General features: G+C 37.8%; 1 protein-coding gene across 1 annotated transcript in view; it reads right to left on the minus strand.

Annotated features, from left to right (window-relative positions):
- Positions 1-8,407: 8,407 nt before the first annotated feature.
- MCTP1 (multiple C2 and transmembrane domain containing 1) overlaps positions 8,408-15,617 on the minus strand; it is a 557,082-nt gene continuing 549,872 nt past the window's right edge. Inside the window, exons 22-23 of the mRNA XM_052642765.1 lie at positions 9,987-10,084; positions 8,408-8,479 (exon numbers count right to left, since the gene is read on the minus strand). Of these exons, the coding sequence (XP_052498725.1) occupies positions 8,408-8,479; positions 9,987-10,084 (170 nt within the window). The remainder of the gene's footprint in view (positions 8,480-9,986; positions 10,085-15,617) is intronic.

A 15,617-nucleotide genomic window follows, 5' to 3' on the forward strand; every position in this document is an offset into this window, starting at 1 on the left:
TGTAAAAGTACCAAGCAGCTTTTTCTCCAAGACACATGAATTTATGTGAATTTCTCATGGGAGGGGAAACATTCTATCAAATTATTTTTAAAAGAGGATATTTTCCAATCAATCAATGGTCAGTTATTATAAAACCAATATCCTAATAAGTATTTACTATTTTTATATATTGGTAATGTGTAATATTGCTGTGAACATAGGCTAAAAAAATTAAGTTCCTTATTCAAATGTCTATAAAGAGCTGTCTTCAATTAGAAATGAAACATTTTCTCCAGATTTTGGCTTTCTTTTTACCATGGTCCCCAAGTCTTTTCAGACTATTGAACCCAGATTTGGTAAATCTAATCTCCTTCCTTTCAGAAGTATCTAAATTAGATCAAGTGAACATTAATGCATAATGGGCATTAAACATTAATAGAGAATGACTATGTTGGAACATATGATTTAGTTTTACCAAAGAATGGAAGTTTTTATGTTAAGGGCTTAGGACTTCCAGCAGGTAAGCTGCATTGAGCTGAAAGTCTGGAACCCAGCTTTGAATTTACACCTATTATACTATCATTTATCTTAATAGCAGATGAACTAAAATTTTCAATGACTTTACATTCTTCTGTCCTCAAATGAAATAGTCATGTTGAAAAAAAATCATTAATCTTAAAGTGGTGACAGATAAAAAGAATTTAGTTTGTTGTCAATACTTCTCAACTTAAAGGTTAGGTCAGCCATGGCTTTTGTCATGACACTGATAAATTTTTCTAATGACCAGAATGGTTTGATCTGTAATAGCTTTTTGTTTTTGTTTTAAGGAATATATGCCTTGGTTATCTGACTTCATCCTAAAAATGGATTTTTTTCCTCCTGTTTTGAATTGTTTCTATTTTTACAACACAAAGATAGAATTATACAGCAGTGGGTAAAATTTGATGATAATAAAATATGCATTTTAAAGATCTTTATTGAAAACTTAGAAGAATTGTAAAGATGAAAAGTTGGCAAAGGGATAAGTAGGGAAATGTTTGGGAATCATTGTGGTTTAAAGAGGGTAAAGATTTCTAGATGATGTTTAATATATTGAGAATGTAGTGAAGGTATAAAGTCAGAAAAAAGGGCAGACAGATCTCCTAATCTCAGGAATAAACTGTAAATTTTGAATAATGTTCAGAAAACCAAGGATCAAGAGTGTGATGAGTCTTTTAGTTAAAAATTCAGTCAAAAATAAATAATAAAAATACTAATTTAAGTTCATACAGAGGATATAAACTTGAGAGGTTAAAACCATTTATAAAAAGTGGTTTAACTTGTTCCTGATAACTCCTTTTTCTGAACTAATTTTAGTCCTTTTAAAAAAAAAAATAGAAACTACTTAAATGTTGTTTTTAAATTATTTCCTCTAAGTAAAATCACAGAGGGGAAAAGATTGTAAGCAAGTCATCATTGCTAATAGTGGTTATATTTATTGAGAGAATTTTGAATATTTCTTTTTCACTTCTCCAAGTTTCCCTGTAACATGATTTATATTTGTCTGTAATACTAGTAGCCAGTGTATTTTTTTAAGTAATGCTCCTAATATAAATAAGAATCAGTCTTGAAATTTTTCTAAAGTGGTCTTATTTAAATTAGCATCTACTGAATTTTTTTAATATAAAGTGCATTTTTTAAATATGCCACTTTTCTTCAAGGTAAGGATATAATTAAGCTTCGTATCACCTAACGTAGATCTCAGTACTCTCGGACTATATGCCCTTCCTTTGAAAGTAAATCTGTCTTATTTTACTGATATGCTGCTTCTGTCTTCTATTGAGCGTCTTCAAAGCAGTAGCCTTACCATGTTGAGTGGAGTCTTTACTGTTGAGAAGGATTCCTGAATTGCTAAAGATTAAACATCATTTAATAATACCTTGTGGAGTCATGTTACCATATCTTCTTTATTAGCCTTTTCTGATTTTAGTTACTTGTTCTGATTTTTTTTTTCCAGATTCTACACCAAAAAGCAGGGAAAAGCTGTAAGATTAAATGATGGCTAAATTTATCAAAGGTTGTACCTTTAATTGGGCTTCCCAAGTGGCTCAGATGGTAAAAGAATTCACCTACAATGCAGAAGATGCAGGAGACGCAGGTTCCATTCCTGGGTCGGGAAGATTCCCTGGTGGAGGAGATGGCAACCCGCTCCAGTATTCTTGCCTGGGTAATCCATGGACAGAGGAGCCTGGCGGGCTCCAGTCTGGGGTCGCAAAGACTTGGACACAACTGAGCACGTATGCACAAATCTTTAGTTTCTTTAAAGGGAATTCAGTACTGTGTGATTAAATTGATAATTGTTGTCTTTTACTATCATAGATCTGGAAGAAGTTCCCTTCTAAATACATACTATTTACAACATAAATTCAGATGTAAGCAGTCAGTTGTCTACTGAGAGATTTCTGAAAATGTCTTGCCACAAAAGCATGTTATTTTTCATCTCTTCTGTGAGGGTGAGGAAAATGACTTCTCGTAAGCTACTGTTTTAAGCAGTGCAATTCAAAATACAGTATTTTAACTACATTGTATACCTACATCATAATTATAGTACACTGGGGAGTATCACATCACTGTCTTTTTGGGTACATTTCTCGCCTGCTTGTGTTGTCGTCACAGTCATTGGGAGATCCAAGGACATGTGTGTTCTCTGTACTAGCATCATAGTGCCGCAGGAATGGTATGTACATGGTAATTCACACTATAAAAGTTAGTATGCTTGATTCCTGGTTAAATTGTCAAGTGCTGGACGTTCTGTGATATCCTCCCAAAATTTTTTCTCTATTATATCTGAAAATGCTTTTTTTTCATCCTATAGGGAAATTTTAAAAGTAATGTTCAGTAATTTCAAACAAAATGGAATACCACATTGATTGATTGATTTTTAATAAAACTATTAATACTACTTTACACGTACATAGTATTTTACTTTTCTGGGTGGGTTACCATGTGCTTCAGAGACCTTCCTGTGGTTTACCCAGTCTCTGTATTAGTGAAATCTGAAGTTTGCAAGAGTTCCAGGACAAAGCTAAGGGGTAGGTATACTATTGTGTAAGGTTGGAGAGTTTATTAGTTCTTGACATCAATAAATTGTTTTCCATGGTTTCACTATGACATGTTACACACAGATTTTGACTTTAAAAGTGTCATAATCAGTACCAGAAGAAGAATGTTTTGAGAAAAAGATACAGAGTTTAGTTAGAAGCTTTCCAGGTTTCTGAGTGACTTTACCTAAGAAGATCCCTGAACTTGGAACAAATCTTGGCATCTCCTCTGCCTCACCTCTCTGCTAAGGTCCAGCTGTCTCTATAGTTAGTCTTGACTGTTGTCTCAAATGTGTTTCTAGTAGGCAGGAGTGGTTGGGGCCACGGCTGCACCTTTCTCTATGCATTTAGCATTTCCCCTAAATTTACCATTTGAACTCCCGGCAAAATAAAATGCCTCAAGTTGACTTGTGTCATTTGAAGTTTGCTTTGTCCAAAACAAGCTTCCCTCATGGCTCAGATGGTAAAGAATCTGCCTGCAAGCTTGAAGCCTGGGTTCGATCCCTTTGTTGGGAAGATCCCCTGGAGGAGGGCATGGCAACCCACTCCAGTATTCTTGCTTGGAGAAAAGAGGCAAGCTAGCTAGAATACTAGCTGAGCCTAGTATGACCATCTTGCCTCACTAGTAGCAGGAACAACCTCACTTAGCCAGGTCTCCTCAGATCCATTTATTTATTTCTGAAAAAATAAGAGGTGGTTGGTGTTTAAGAATAAGCAGTGGCTCAGACAGTAAGGCGTCTGTCTACAATGCACGAGACCTGGGTTTGAGCCCTGGGTCAGGAAGATTCCCTGGAGAAGGAAATGGCAACCGACTCCAGTACTCTTGCCTGGAAAATCCCATGGATGGAGGAGCTTGGTGCAGGCTACTGTCCATGGGGTCGCAAAGAGTCAGGCATGACTGAGCGACTTCACTTTCACTTTCATCGATTCTCAGGTTGGTCATTCTTTTTCACTTTTGAAAGACCATTGAAGAATCTATAGCAGGGGACAGTTATGTTGCAATTTTATTTTTGCTACAAACTGAAAACACTTTGGCACAGCTACTTAACCTATTTCTGTTTTCCTTAATACAAATAGAGCTTTCGACTTAATCTAGTAACATTGAATAGAGGAAAGCAAAAGAGCAGTGCCATTTTGTTAACTTTTTTTAAGTGGAGTCATATAATTTTTCAGTGATATTTGGAGACACAACTATCATATACATAAAAAAAAGAAAAAATCTGTCTACAAAAATACTGCTTATACATGCGATAGAACACTTTTTGTTGTTGCAAATTCAGCATATGAAGAAATAGCCCAATAAATGGAAACTTGAAACTAATAACATATTTGATTCTTCTCCACCCACCTTTGTGGGAGAGTGATACTTAACCCTTGATCCCTTTGGAAAAGCACAGATAGAATTATTAAATTCCATCAAACCTTTCATAGTATTGTTAGTTTATAGAGCATATGACCACTTTGGACATTTAACAGTTTTTATCTGCACAGTATTCTTACATGATGAGAAATTTTCCTTGATATTTCTTAATTCTCAGAGATTCAACTGGGATGAGTCTTATGACATGACTGCCGCTGTACAAATGTAGAAAGAAACTTAGGCAGAAGAGGAACAGTTTCAACAAAAAAATACAGGATGTTTTATATTTTTTCTTTCAGTGAGTTATACCAGTCATCCTGGAAGGAGAATTATAATCCAAAGGAGTGACAGTACTGTAAGTATTCATTTCATTATTTTTTATGTTGCTTTAATTCATACTTGACCAAGCAGTTAGAAAAGGCTGATTCTAGATACATTGATGAAACACATAAATAGGTATCTGTACACAAATACACAGTCATAGTTTAAAGCCCCAAATTTAACCCTTAATTTGATAATACCTGAGGCTTTTGCAAGAAATATGATGATGGCTCTCGTATATTTCTGGAGCAGTAACTGTCTTTTATATTTTGGTTTATTTTTAATGCTAATTACAAAACTCAAAAATAAACATTTAAATATATTTAACAAGTATATATGGAGAAGGCAATGGCACCCCACTCCAGTACTCTTGCCTGGAAAATCCCATGAACGGAGGAGCCTGGTAGGCTGCAGTCCATGAGGTCGCTAAGAGTCGGACACGACTGAGTGACTTCACTTTCACTTCTCACTTTCATGCCTTGGAGAAGGAAATGGAAACCCACTCCAGTGTTCTTGCCTGGAGAATCCCAGAGATGGGGGCGCCTGGTGGGCTGCCGTCTACAGGGTCGCACAGAGTCAGACACGACTGAAGTGCCTTAGCAGCAGCAGCAGCAACAGCAACAAGTATATAAACTGAAATTAAAGCCTTTGAATAAGACCTGTTAACATAGAAGTAGACAGCTTTCAGCATTGTAGATATTTGGATATTGAGATCAAAATGGGAACCTGGTCCCTGGATAACAGAACTTACTACTAAATTTTTCACTTTTGAATAACACAGTAAGGTTCCATAAAAGATACTTTCAGAAACTAATACAATGAGATTCTCTAAGAGATACTTTCAGAATAATCACTTGGGTTAAAATTTGTTCTCACTGTATTTTAGCTCTGGATTTGATTTTAATATTTTCACTGGTTTGACCATTGCCTATGACAGAGGAAGTTGTATAGTTGGTACTGAATAAAAATAACACAGAGCAGAGTCACTTAAAGAATCTTTCATTTCAGATTATCCTAGTGCATAGGTTCACAATTAATTTGGAATCCCGACAGCATCTAGCAGTTTGAATGTGTGGAACAGTACCAAAATGAACAAGTACCACATTCTTTGTATAAATGGAAAAATCTTATGTATTTCTTATAAATTACCACAGTTAGTGGTGATAATAGTAGTTTGGATAATGAATGACTTTCAATAAATTTACTCACTAAAAGATCCTGAGGAATATATAGTTTTATATATATATATATATATATATATATAATAGTTCATGTGACTACTGTATATCGCAGTCCAAATAGGTGTTAGAATGACATCCAGGCTCTTAAGATATCTTAAAATATTTACATGTTTACAAATCTCTCAAAACCAAATCAGGTTAAGCAGCTTTAAAAAGGCAGAATTGGGGAGAAGGGGAAAGAAGTGGTTAAAATTCTATTAGTCACAGCCTCTTGCTTCCAGTCTGTGAGTGTGGTAGTTTCTGAAAGCAGTGACGATTCCTCCGAATATCACTTTCATGCCTCAAGATAGTTCTTAATTCCTCCAACAGCATCACTGGATACTTACCCCTCCAGAAGTATTGGGTTTTATTTAACAACAGTCGAGGTTTCAGGAAAACCGTGTTTTTTTGTTTTTCCTTCCCCAAGCCAAACCAGAGTTTCTTTAAGTATCATTTATATGAGAACAAACACATAATCTTCCATCATTCCTCTCTCAACACCAAAAAGAAGTACTGATTATTCTTAGAAAAGATTATTTTTTATTTAATGCAGTGAATAGTCAACATTACCAGTGAACCAAACATCTGAAATTTGATAGAATAAAACAGAGAAATCAGTCATCTGTTAATGGTTACTATCCACAGCTGAGGTGGTAGAATATCAGGGTTGTACACTTTGAGTAGACAATGTCAGCACACAAAGTATAATCAAAAGTTACTTCAAACAGATTATACTATCAGTAAACTTTCTATAATAACAGCTTCATGGAGAATAATGTCTTAGCAACAAATAATGATGGTATGCGGACGTAAACATGTCATTATAAACATGATGCACTAAATAGCACATACTGAGGTCAAGGCCTTTCTGTAGAAAGGGAATTTAACATTCTTTTAAGCATAGTGTAATAAACAGATCAAAATAGTTCTATCATAAGAAACAGTATTTAACAACATAGCTTTAAAATAAAAATGCTTTAAAAATCAACTTTGGGATTAAATTTATTTTTAAAGTATCTTCTTTTAGAATGAAATATATATTTCTTGCTCTAGCTTTTCTGCATTTTTCCAGCATAACCCTCACCTTCACCCTATCCCAGTCCATTATTAATAAAGTAGTACAAAACACCTGTCTGCAGCAATTTCAACCAAGCTTAGTCCCCTACCAAGTCAGGGAAGTAAGACATCCTCACCAAGTTTTCTCTCTAGAGGTATACTCCCTTGATAGATCAGGAAGTTAGGTATAAAAACTACATGAGAGTCTTGGGAATGCAGTTTTTAAGTATAGATTCTATGGTAATAGTGAAACATTTTTAAAGGCAAACTTTCCCCTCCCCATAAGCAGTTTATTTTACAAAATAGGTTTTCATGCATTCTCATTGTCAAGAATGATTATTTTTTTCTAAAAATGAATGTAATGAGACACTGGCATATCACTTAGTACACTGCATTCTCCTCTACATTAAAATTCACACTAATAACAAAAATCATAAATGCATTAAAACATTTCAATAACCTAATGAGAAAGTACATACATTTTTTTTTCTGTGAAATACTTGAGTATTAAATATTTTTAAATGCACAGAGGCATAATCTGACATCAAAGCAATGTGAATTTAATTTGCTAGATTTTTGACAACTGAACTGGGTTGCTAATTTGTTGACTTCGTACAAATTAATAGTGGTTGGTATAAAAATCCTTATAGGCAATCATTTATAAACATGGCAGTATTTTTTGTATCGTCTTGTAGACATTTTAAAGTTTTAGATGGAATGATAGAAGATTTGGAAATTTTCTTTGTAGGATATCAGTGTATGGAAAATTCTCTTGTTGAGGTGACTATACTTTCATTCACTAGCTTGAAATCAGCCTAGTCATAGCTAAATAATGTGCACAGGAATGAATATCAGGATCTGAACCTATGAAAGTTGAAATGCATCTGTTCCATTATTTAAGTTCTGGGATTCCCTCCCTCCCTTTTGAAATGTATAAAACATAGAAAACTGTAATGGATTATTTTTCAGATAAAAAATAGTCACATTAAAAAAAAAACTTTAAATTCAAATTGACATTTACATTTTATGTAGATTTAATCAGAGCACAGCTGAGCATTTAATCTAATATTCTAGTTTTTCCACTTGTAATTAGAGAAGTATGTATCTCCCAGTGTTAACCATTCTTACATTTGTTGTTCCAGTGTTATATTATTATCCACAGCTAGCAAGGCTTTCAGGCAGCAATAGCTAAACCTTTATCAAATTGTTTCTGTACAATGGAAGTATATTTTCAAAGACATACGCCTTTGTACACTATTTACAAATTCTCTCAATCATGATAAAAAGGCAAAATAAATAAAAAACAGAAAGAAAGGAAGTGCTGCTGAGGCTGAAGTCTTTTTCTTTTATCCTCCCACACAGATGCTGGTCTCCCCAGTGCTGGGAGCTGGCTAGCCAAGATTGTTTTTCTTCCTTTTACATGGGCTATGAGAAGGATCTGGTTTCAGTTCTTGGTATTGCACCTGTTTAAACAGAGTTCAGAGAAAGGCTGGTCAGGTGGCCACTTTCTGGCAAAGGAAGGAAAAGCAAAGGAATTGAGAGACTGTGCTTGGGGGAAAAGTGCTCACTCTGGAAGCTGTACGAGACCTGCAGCTGGGATGCAGAAAACAACGGAAGGACAGGGCAAGAGTCAAGGGAAATCTTGCCAGAAACTAGACGAGAGCCCTGATAGGAACTTTGCTGACAGGCCAGGATCTCCACTACCCATACACATATGAACCATCTCCATCTATTTGCAGGGCCGAATAATGGTTCTTTGCAATTTATTATGTGCTTGTTTAATATAAGCTTCATCTCCATCCAGCCCACCTTCGGGTCAGATACCAAATCAAAGACTCAGCAGAAGCAAAGGAAAAAGGTACTGTTGCAACCCAGCTTCAAGTTTGAATAAAAACATTTCTCATTTTACTCTGAAAATATTTAATGATTAACGGGCACTAGTTAACCTCAAAGGATTAAGATATGCCCCCATTTTAAAAAATCAGTTACTTTTGTATGGCTGAGTCAATCTGCTGTGCACCAGAAACTATCACAACGTTGTTAATTGTCTGTATTCCAATATAAAATAAAAAGTTTTAGAAAAAAATCAGTTACTGTCCCCCCCACCCCTTTATTTATCTCTAAAATAGCCATCTTTAAAACTCACCTAATTCATGCAGTTTATTTAGGGAAGTGTTTTTCTCAGTGTCTGCTGGCACACTTTGCTTTCATCATCTAATATTCCTAATTCCTCCTTCAGGTAATGGTGACTTCCCTTCACAAACTCCAGCTGAATCTTCCTTGGAGGACTGCTCTCCCTCCCTGACACCCGGTAGGCTCTGTATGCAGTGCTCTCTCTATAAGCTTCTTGTTGGATAACACCTCAACTGGACTAATCCCTGGGTGGCAAAATCTTCTACAGGCTTTATTAACTTTACCTGGCTCTTCTAAGACCTTCAAAATTAAATGGATATGAACGTGAAAACCCAGTGCCATACTACATTAAAAATGATAAAGGATTAAGAAATATTGGAGGTTTATCTCCAGACCATTGCAGTAAAATCACGTGAATATTTTGGTTTCCCAGTGCATATAAAAGTTCTGTTTATGATGTATGGAAGTCTATTAAGTATGCAACAGCATTACATCTATAAAAGCAATACCTTAATTTAAAAGTGTTTCATTGCTGAAAAAAAAAAAATGCTAAGGATCATCTGAACCTTCAGTAAGCATTAATCTTTTTACAACAGTAACATCAATGATTACAGGCCACCATAACAAATACAATAATGAAAAAGTTTGAAACATTTCAAGAATTACCAAAATGTGACACACAGACCCACAGTGAGCAAATACTGTTGGAAAAATGGTACCAATGGACTTGCTCAATACAGGGTGGCCACAGACCTTCAATTAGTAAAAAAGCAAATATTTTCTGAAGCCCAATAAAATGAATTATGCCTACAGTAATAGTTAATAAAATCTACATACCACTTGCACATCTGAAGGGACTCTGGAAAGGAAATCGAGTAGTTCATTGTTATCAATTGCATACGGATTCCGAAGCTTTTTTGTGAATTTATTGATTCCTGAAAAAGTGACAGATCAAATATTACTGAAACCTATACAGTTTGGAGTCTGAAGGTACATTTCTGGCAAAAAAGTATTGTTGGTGATTTGAAGATCTAGGTTAAGCTGCCTTGATTTTCAGCCTTGACTGACTGAACCAGAAAACCCAGTCTTCTCCCTCCCTTTTCTCCCTTCCTTCCACCTTCCAACTCAGTGGCTGCTCTGTTTTTCTCTTTGTGCTTCAGTGGCTTCTTCCCAGCAGGAAAGGCTTTCTGTTTGGGAAACAAAGGGCACAAGCAGTGACCTATCTTGTCTTTCCCCTCAAATACTTAGAAGCTTTGTTGTAGTTTTTCATCTATGATAAAACTTATCTACCCTACATTTTGGATTGGGATTAAGGAGAGAAATCTGACTTACTGGTTCCCCATTTTCAACAGAGACGCTTTTGGTGGGGTTTTTTTTTTCCCCCAGTGGTGGGGAAGTGTTCCTGTTACGCAAATAAATGTTCAAAAATGCATGACCTGGTATTTTGTTTTTTTAATTTTAAACTGACCTGGAATTAGAAAAGGTTTACCAACCAGCTTTTTAAAAAAAAAACATAAAAAGCTTTGAAGATGGCGACGCATAAGCATCGTAAACCCACCAACGCGGGATTTCTAGCTGCATATGGAGCTGCCTCTGAGAATAACCTGAAAACTGGCTGAGTGCTGTCTACACACCAACAAGAGAAGGCCCGCACTGAAGCAGGTAGGAGAGGCAGGGGCACAGTCTCACCATAAACTCCACTCCTAGCCTGACAACCCATGGTCAGGAGGGAGCTCTCTCTGAGGAGTGAGGGTTTGAACCTCCACATCAGGCTTCCTTGACTCTTAAGAATTGTACCTAGAGGGAGAAGCCCCCAAAACATCAAGCTTTTTTTCCTTCTAGTTTTGAGAAATAATTGACATATATCACTGTATAAGTTTTAAGGTGTACAACATGATGGTCTCATGTACACATAGAGTGAAATGATTATCCCAATAGGTTTAGTTCATATCCATCATCTCATATGTTGATAGATAACAGAATTTTTGTCTTTTTCTATAAGTTGGGGGGAGTGGTCTTTTGCTTTTTTCCCTCCCAATTTCACATATAAATGAAATCATATAGTTGTTTTTCTCTGACTTATTTCATTCAGCATAATGCCTTCAAATCCATTCATGTTGTCACAGATGGTAGGATTTCCTCGTCTTTTTATGGCTGAATAATATTTCATCATATACCGCTTCTTCATTCATCCGCCAGTAGATACTTAAGTTGTTTCCATGAATCAGTTATTGTAAATAATGCTTCTGTGAACATGGGGGTGCAGATATCTTTTGGGGTTGGTCTTTGTGTTGCCCTTGGATAAATTCCCAGAAGTGTAATTCCTGGATCATATGGTAGTTCTATGTTTTTATTTTTAAGGCATCTCCATACTGTTTTCTGTAGTAGCTGTACCACCTTACATTCCCACCAACAGTGTATAAGGGTTCCCTTTTCTCTTCTTTTTAATAATGGCCATTCTAACAGCTATGAGATGCTATCTCATTGTGGTTTTAATTTGCATTTCCCTAGTGGCTAGGGTTATTGAGCATCTTTTCATGGACCTGCTGGCCATTCATACATATCTTTGGGAATATGTTTGTTCAGGTCCTTTGTCCATTTTTATGATGATTATTTTGCTCTTGGGTTATATGGGGCCTTTATTGGATATTAGCCCCTTATTATACATACGGTTTGCTAGTATTTTTTTTCCCATTCTGTAGATAGTCTTTTCACTTTGTTGATGGTTTCTTTTGCAATGCAGAGGCTTTTTGGCTTTATAGAGTCCCACTTGTTTGTTTTTAATTTTGTTGATTGTACTTTAGATGTGATTTGCAAAAACTGTTACCAAGATCCATGTCAGGGAACTTCTTAAAAAATGTTTTCTGCCAGAAGTTTCATTGTTTTAGGTCTTACAGTCCATTTCAAGTTATTATTTTTGATTAGTGTAACATAGGAGTCAAGTTTAATTTTTTACATGTGATTGTCCAGTTTTCCCAGCCCCATCTATTGAAAGGACTGTCTTTTCTCATTGAGTATTCTTGGCTCCCTGGTTAGATATATGCTTGGGATTTTTCTGGGCTCTCAATTTTTGTCTCAAAACACATAGCTTTGAAAACCAACTTGCGTGTTCAGGCTTACCCACTCCAGGACCCAGCATGGAAATAGCTGATCCAGGGGCAACCAGACCTTTTGTGGGAAAGGATCATTTGCTTGCCTCCAAGGTCTGAATGGAAGTCATTCAGGGAAGACATCTGATGTGAAACGTTCAGGAGCCTGCCTACTTGGGGGACAGAGACTGGCAGCCATCTTTTTTCTTTTCTTTCCTGGCAGGAACCATCTTTCCCCAGCTACCTCACTCCAGCCAGTTGGTACCGTCTTCATGCCCACCCTCTGCCATGCTCCAGAGCACCAGCATCTCCTTGAGGGGAGCTGTTACACATCTGGTGCCCGAGGTTTTATGTCTATGAGGCAGTTCAAGATGGCAGCCTAGGACAATCATGAATTCACCTCTTGGAGAGAATCTTACCATAACCCCAGGCCCAGTGCAGCTACCCACCATCAGGAGGAAGCTCACAAACCCAGAGCTTCTCTCAGAGTAGCCAAGAGAGAAGTAGCTTTTGTATACCATGTAAGGCACCTCAGCTTTTAAGACCTTCACCTGAGAGATGAGCCCTCAAGGCACCTGGCTTTCAAAACGAACAGGCTTGCAGCCATGGGACCCAGAAGCCTGTAGTGAAAGGAAAATGGCTCCTAAAGAGCTCATGAGTACTCACTCATCGCAGGACCCAGCACAGAAGCGCAACTCTCTGAAAGATGCCCAGGTTCAGTGTGAAGAAAGTCCATCAACTAATCTTCAGGTGTTGGCCAGAGAGGCAGGGACCTGCTGGGATACTCTCTGGGGATGGAAGCTGGTGAGTCCCATCTCTGAGCTCTGCCTGCACTGCACTTCAGAACACCAGTATCTCCTGGAGGGGAACTTTTACATCTGTCTTGTGTCCTGGGTTTTGTGGCTGCCACCCAGGGGGATACCCCTTGAGTGTTTGTTTGGCTCTGGAGGCTATGGGACTTGTATTCCTGGGTCTGTGGAACTGTGACATTTGGAGAGACAGTTCTTGGCAGACGACCATTCCCAGGGAACCAGACAGCAGACTGAGACACACTCCCAGTCTAAGAATGGGGCTATTTGCTTGTCCGGGAGCTTTGGCCTGAGTGGCAGGATTACTGTCTGGCTTGCTTAGAGGAGCCTATGGAAGGGCTGTCAGGAAACAGTGGAGGCTGGAGGATGCAGTCGTTGCCTTCTCCAGCCGGCCAGCAGCTCCCAGAGCCTTGTCTGGTGCCCCAGTGTTTGCAACTGCTCTCAGGAGGCACCCCTACATTGCCTAGTTCTGGTGGCCAGAGGGCCTGATGTTTGCAGGTTCTAAAGGACTATGACCAATGGAGAAAAGAGTTCTGACACCCTCAGGGCACAGCAAAAAGTATAGACAAAGGAGCTTAGTCTCTCTGTGAAACAGGTCTGTAAGCTTATGGCTGCAGCCTGAGGGGCAGGCTTCTAATTAAACACACATCTAAGAGCTGACTGTGAACCCTTCCAGACACCTCAGAGGGGCATTCTTACACATGTCTGGTGCCCCAGTTTTTGCAGCTGCCACCCAGGGGATACCCCTCAACCACCTGACTCTGGAGGTCAGGGGAGCTGGTGTGCATGGGTCCGCTAGAACTGTAACACTCAAGAGACAGGTCTCAGCAAGCTGCCCCCACCAGGGCACTGCACAAACGGGAGACTGAAACGCACCCGCAGTGTTTCTATGAAAGAATCCTACGTGCTTGTTCTGGAGCTTTGGCCTGAGGCACCACTTTCAGCTTTGGTACACATCTGAAGGCCTGTGGAGGGACTCTCAGGGAGCAGAGGCCAGGGGGTGCTGTCATTGCCACTCTCCCTCACCACAGCTCATCAGTTATCTCCCAGAAAGGAGCTTACAAACTCACCCAAAGCCCCAATTTTTGTGACTGTCACCCAGGGGACACCTCCAGATCCTCTGGCAGCCAGCTGGGCCTACATTTGCAGCCCCACTGTATGTATTTGCTTTAAAAGCTGCAGCCCAAAGGGCTGACTTTCAGTGAGCCTGAGTCTAGGTGCTGACTGAGCACCTCCTGTTCGAGACACCCACAGGTCTTGGCACATCCTCAACTACTGAGAGCTAAGGTAAAGTTGGATAATAAGGTTCATCTTCTACACAAGACCACTACTTCCAGGCTGGGAGAGGTGGCTCTTTCATCTAATGCATAGGACCCTACATAGAGCTTCAAGCAAAATGAGGGACATGTTTCAAATGGAAGAACAGGATAAACCTCAGGGGGAAAAGTCCTTAATGAAACAGATGTTATTTACCTGATAAGGAGTTCAAAGTCATGCTCATAAATATGCTCACCAAATTCAGAATAGTATGGATGAACACAGTGAGAACGTCAATGAAGAAATAACAGATGAAGTACCAAATAGAAGACACAGAGCTGAAGCATAAAATAATACACTAGAGGGATTCAACAGCAAGCTAGATGAAAAAGAATACAAAGGATCAGTGAAACATACTAACGTTTGCACTATAGGGAGTCATAGACAAGGAGAGAAAAGAGGGCAGGAAATGTGTTTTAAGAAATAGTGGCTGACAACTTCCCTAATCTGGGGAAGGAAACACGTACAGATCCAGGAAGCCTGGGGAGTTCCAAATAAGAGAAACCCAAAGAGATCCCCATCAAGCCATATAATTAAAATATGAAAAGTTAAAGACAGGTATAATAAAAGCATCAAGAGACTTAACAACTTGTCATATACAAGAGAATCTCCAGAAGACTGGCAGATTTTTGAGGAGAAACTTCACAGACCTGAAAGGAAAAGAAAAAAACTTCCAAACAAGAATACTCTACTAAGTTAAGCTATCCTTCAGAACTGAAAAATTGTTTTCCAGACAAGCAAAAGCCAAGAGTTTATCATCACTAAACTGGCCTTATGACAGATGTCAAAGAGATTTCTTTAAGCCAAAAATCTGCTATAAGTAGCAAGAAAACACATGAACGTGCAAATGTCACTAATAAAGGTAAATACATAATAAAATGTAGTGGATTAATCATTTATAAAACTATTATGACGATTAAACAATATAGTAAAATTATAATAGTTAAGTTACACACAGCATACTAATTTAAAGAAGGTAAAATGTAACATATGAAACATGGGAAACAGTAAAAAATCTAGAACTTTCAAATGCATTCAAACTTGTTTTTATAAGTAAGCCTCACAGTAATCATATAGCAAAAGATATACAGAGCAATAATTACTTTAAATGAACTAAATTTTCCAATCCAAATACATAGAGTGGCTGAGTGAATTAAAAAAACAAGCCTCTTCTATATGCTGCCTTTGAGAGATGAAGTCAGATGTGAGGACACATGAGACTAAACGTCAAGGGATGAAAAAAAAATATTCCA

The sequence above is a fragment of the Budorcas taxicolor genome, chromosome 7 (assembly GCF_023091745.1).
Source record: "Budorcas taxicolor isolate Tak-1 chromosome 7, Takin1.1, whole genome shotgun sequence".
Taxonomy (NCBI): Eukaryota; Metazoa; Chordata; class Mammalia; order Artiodactyla; family Bovidae; genus Budorcas; species Budorcas taxicolor.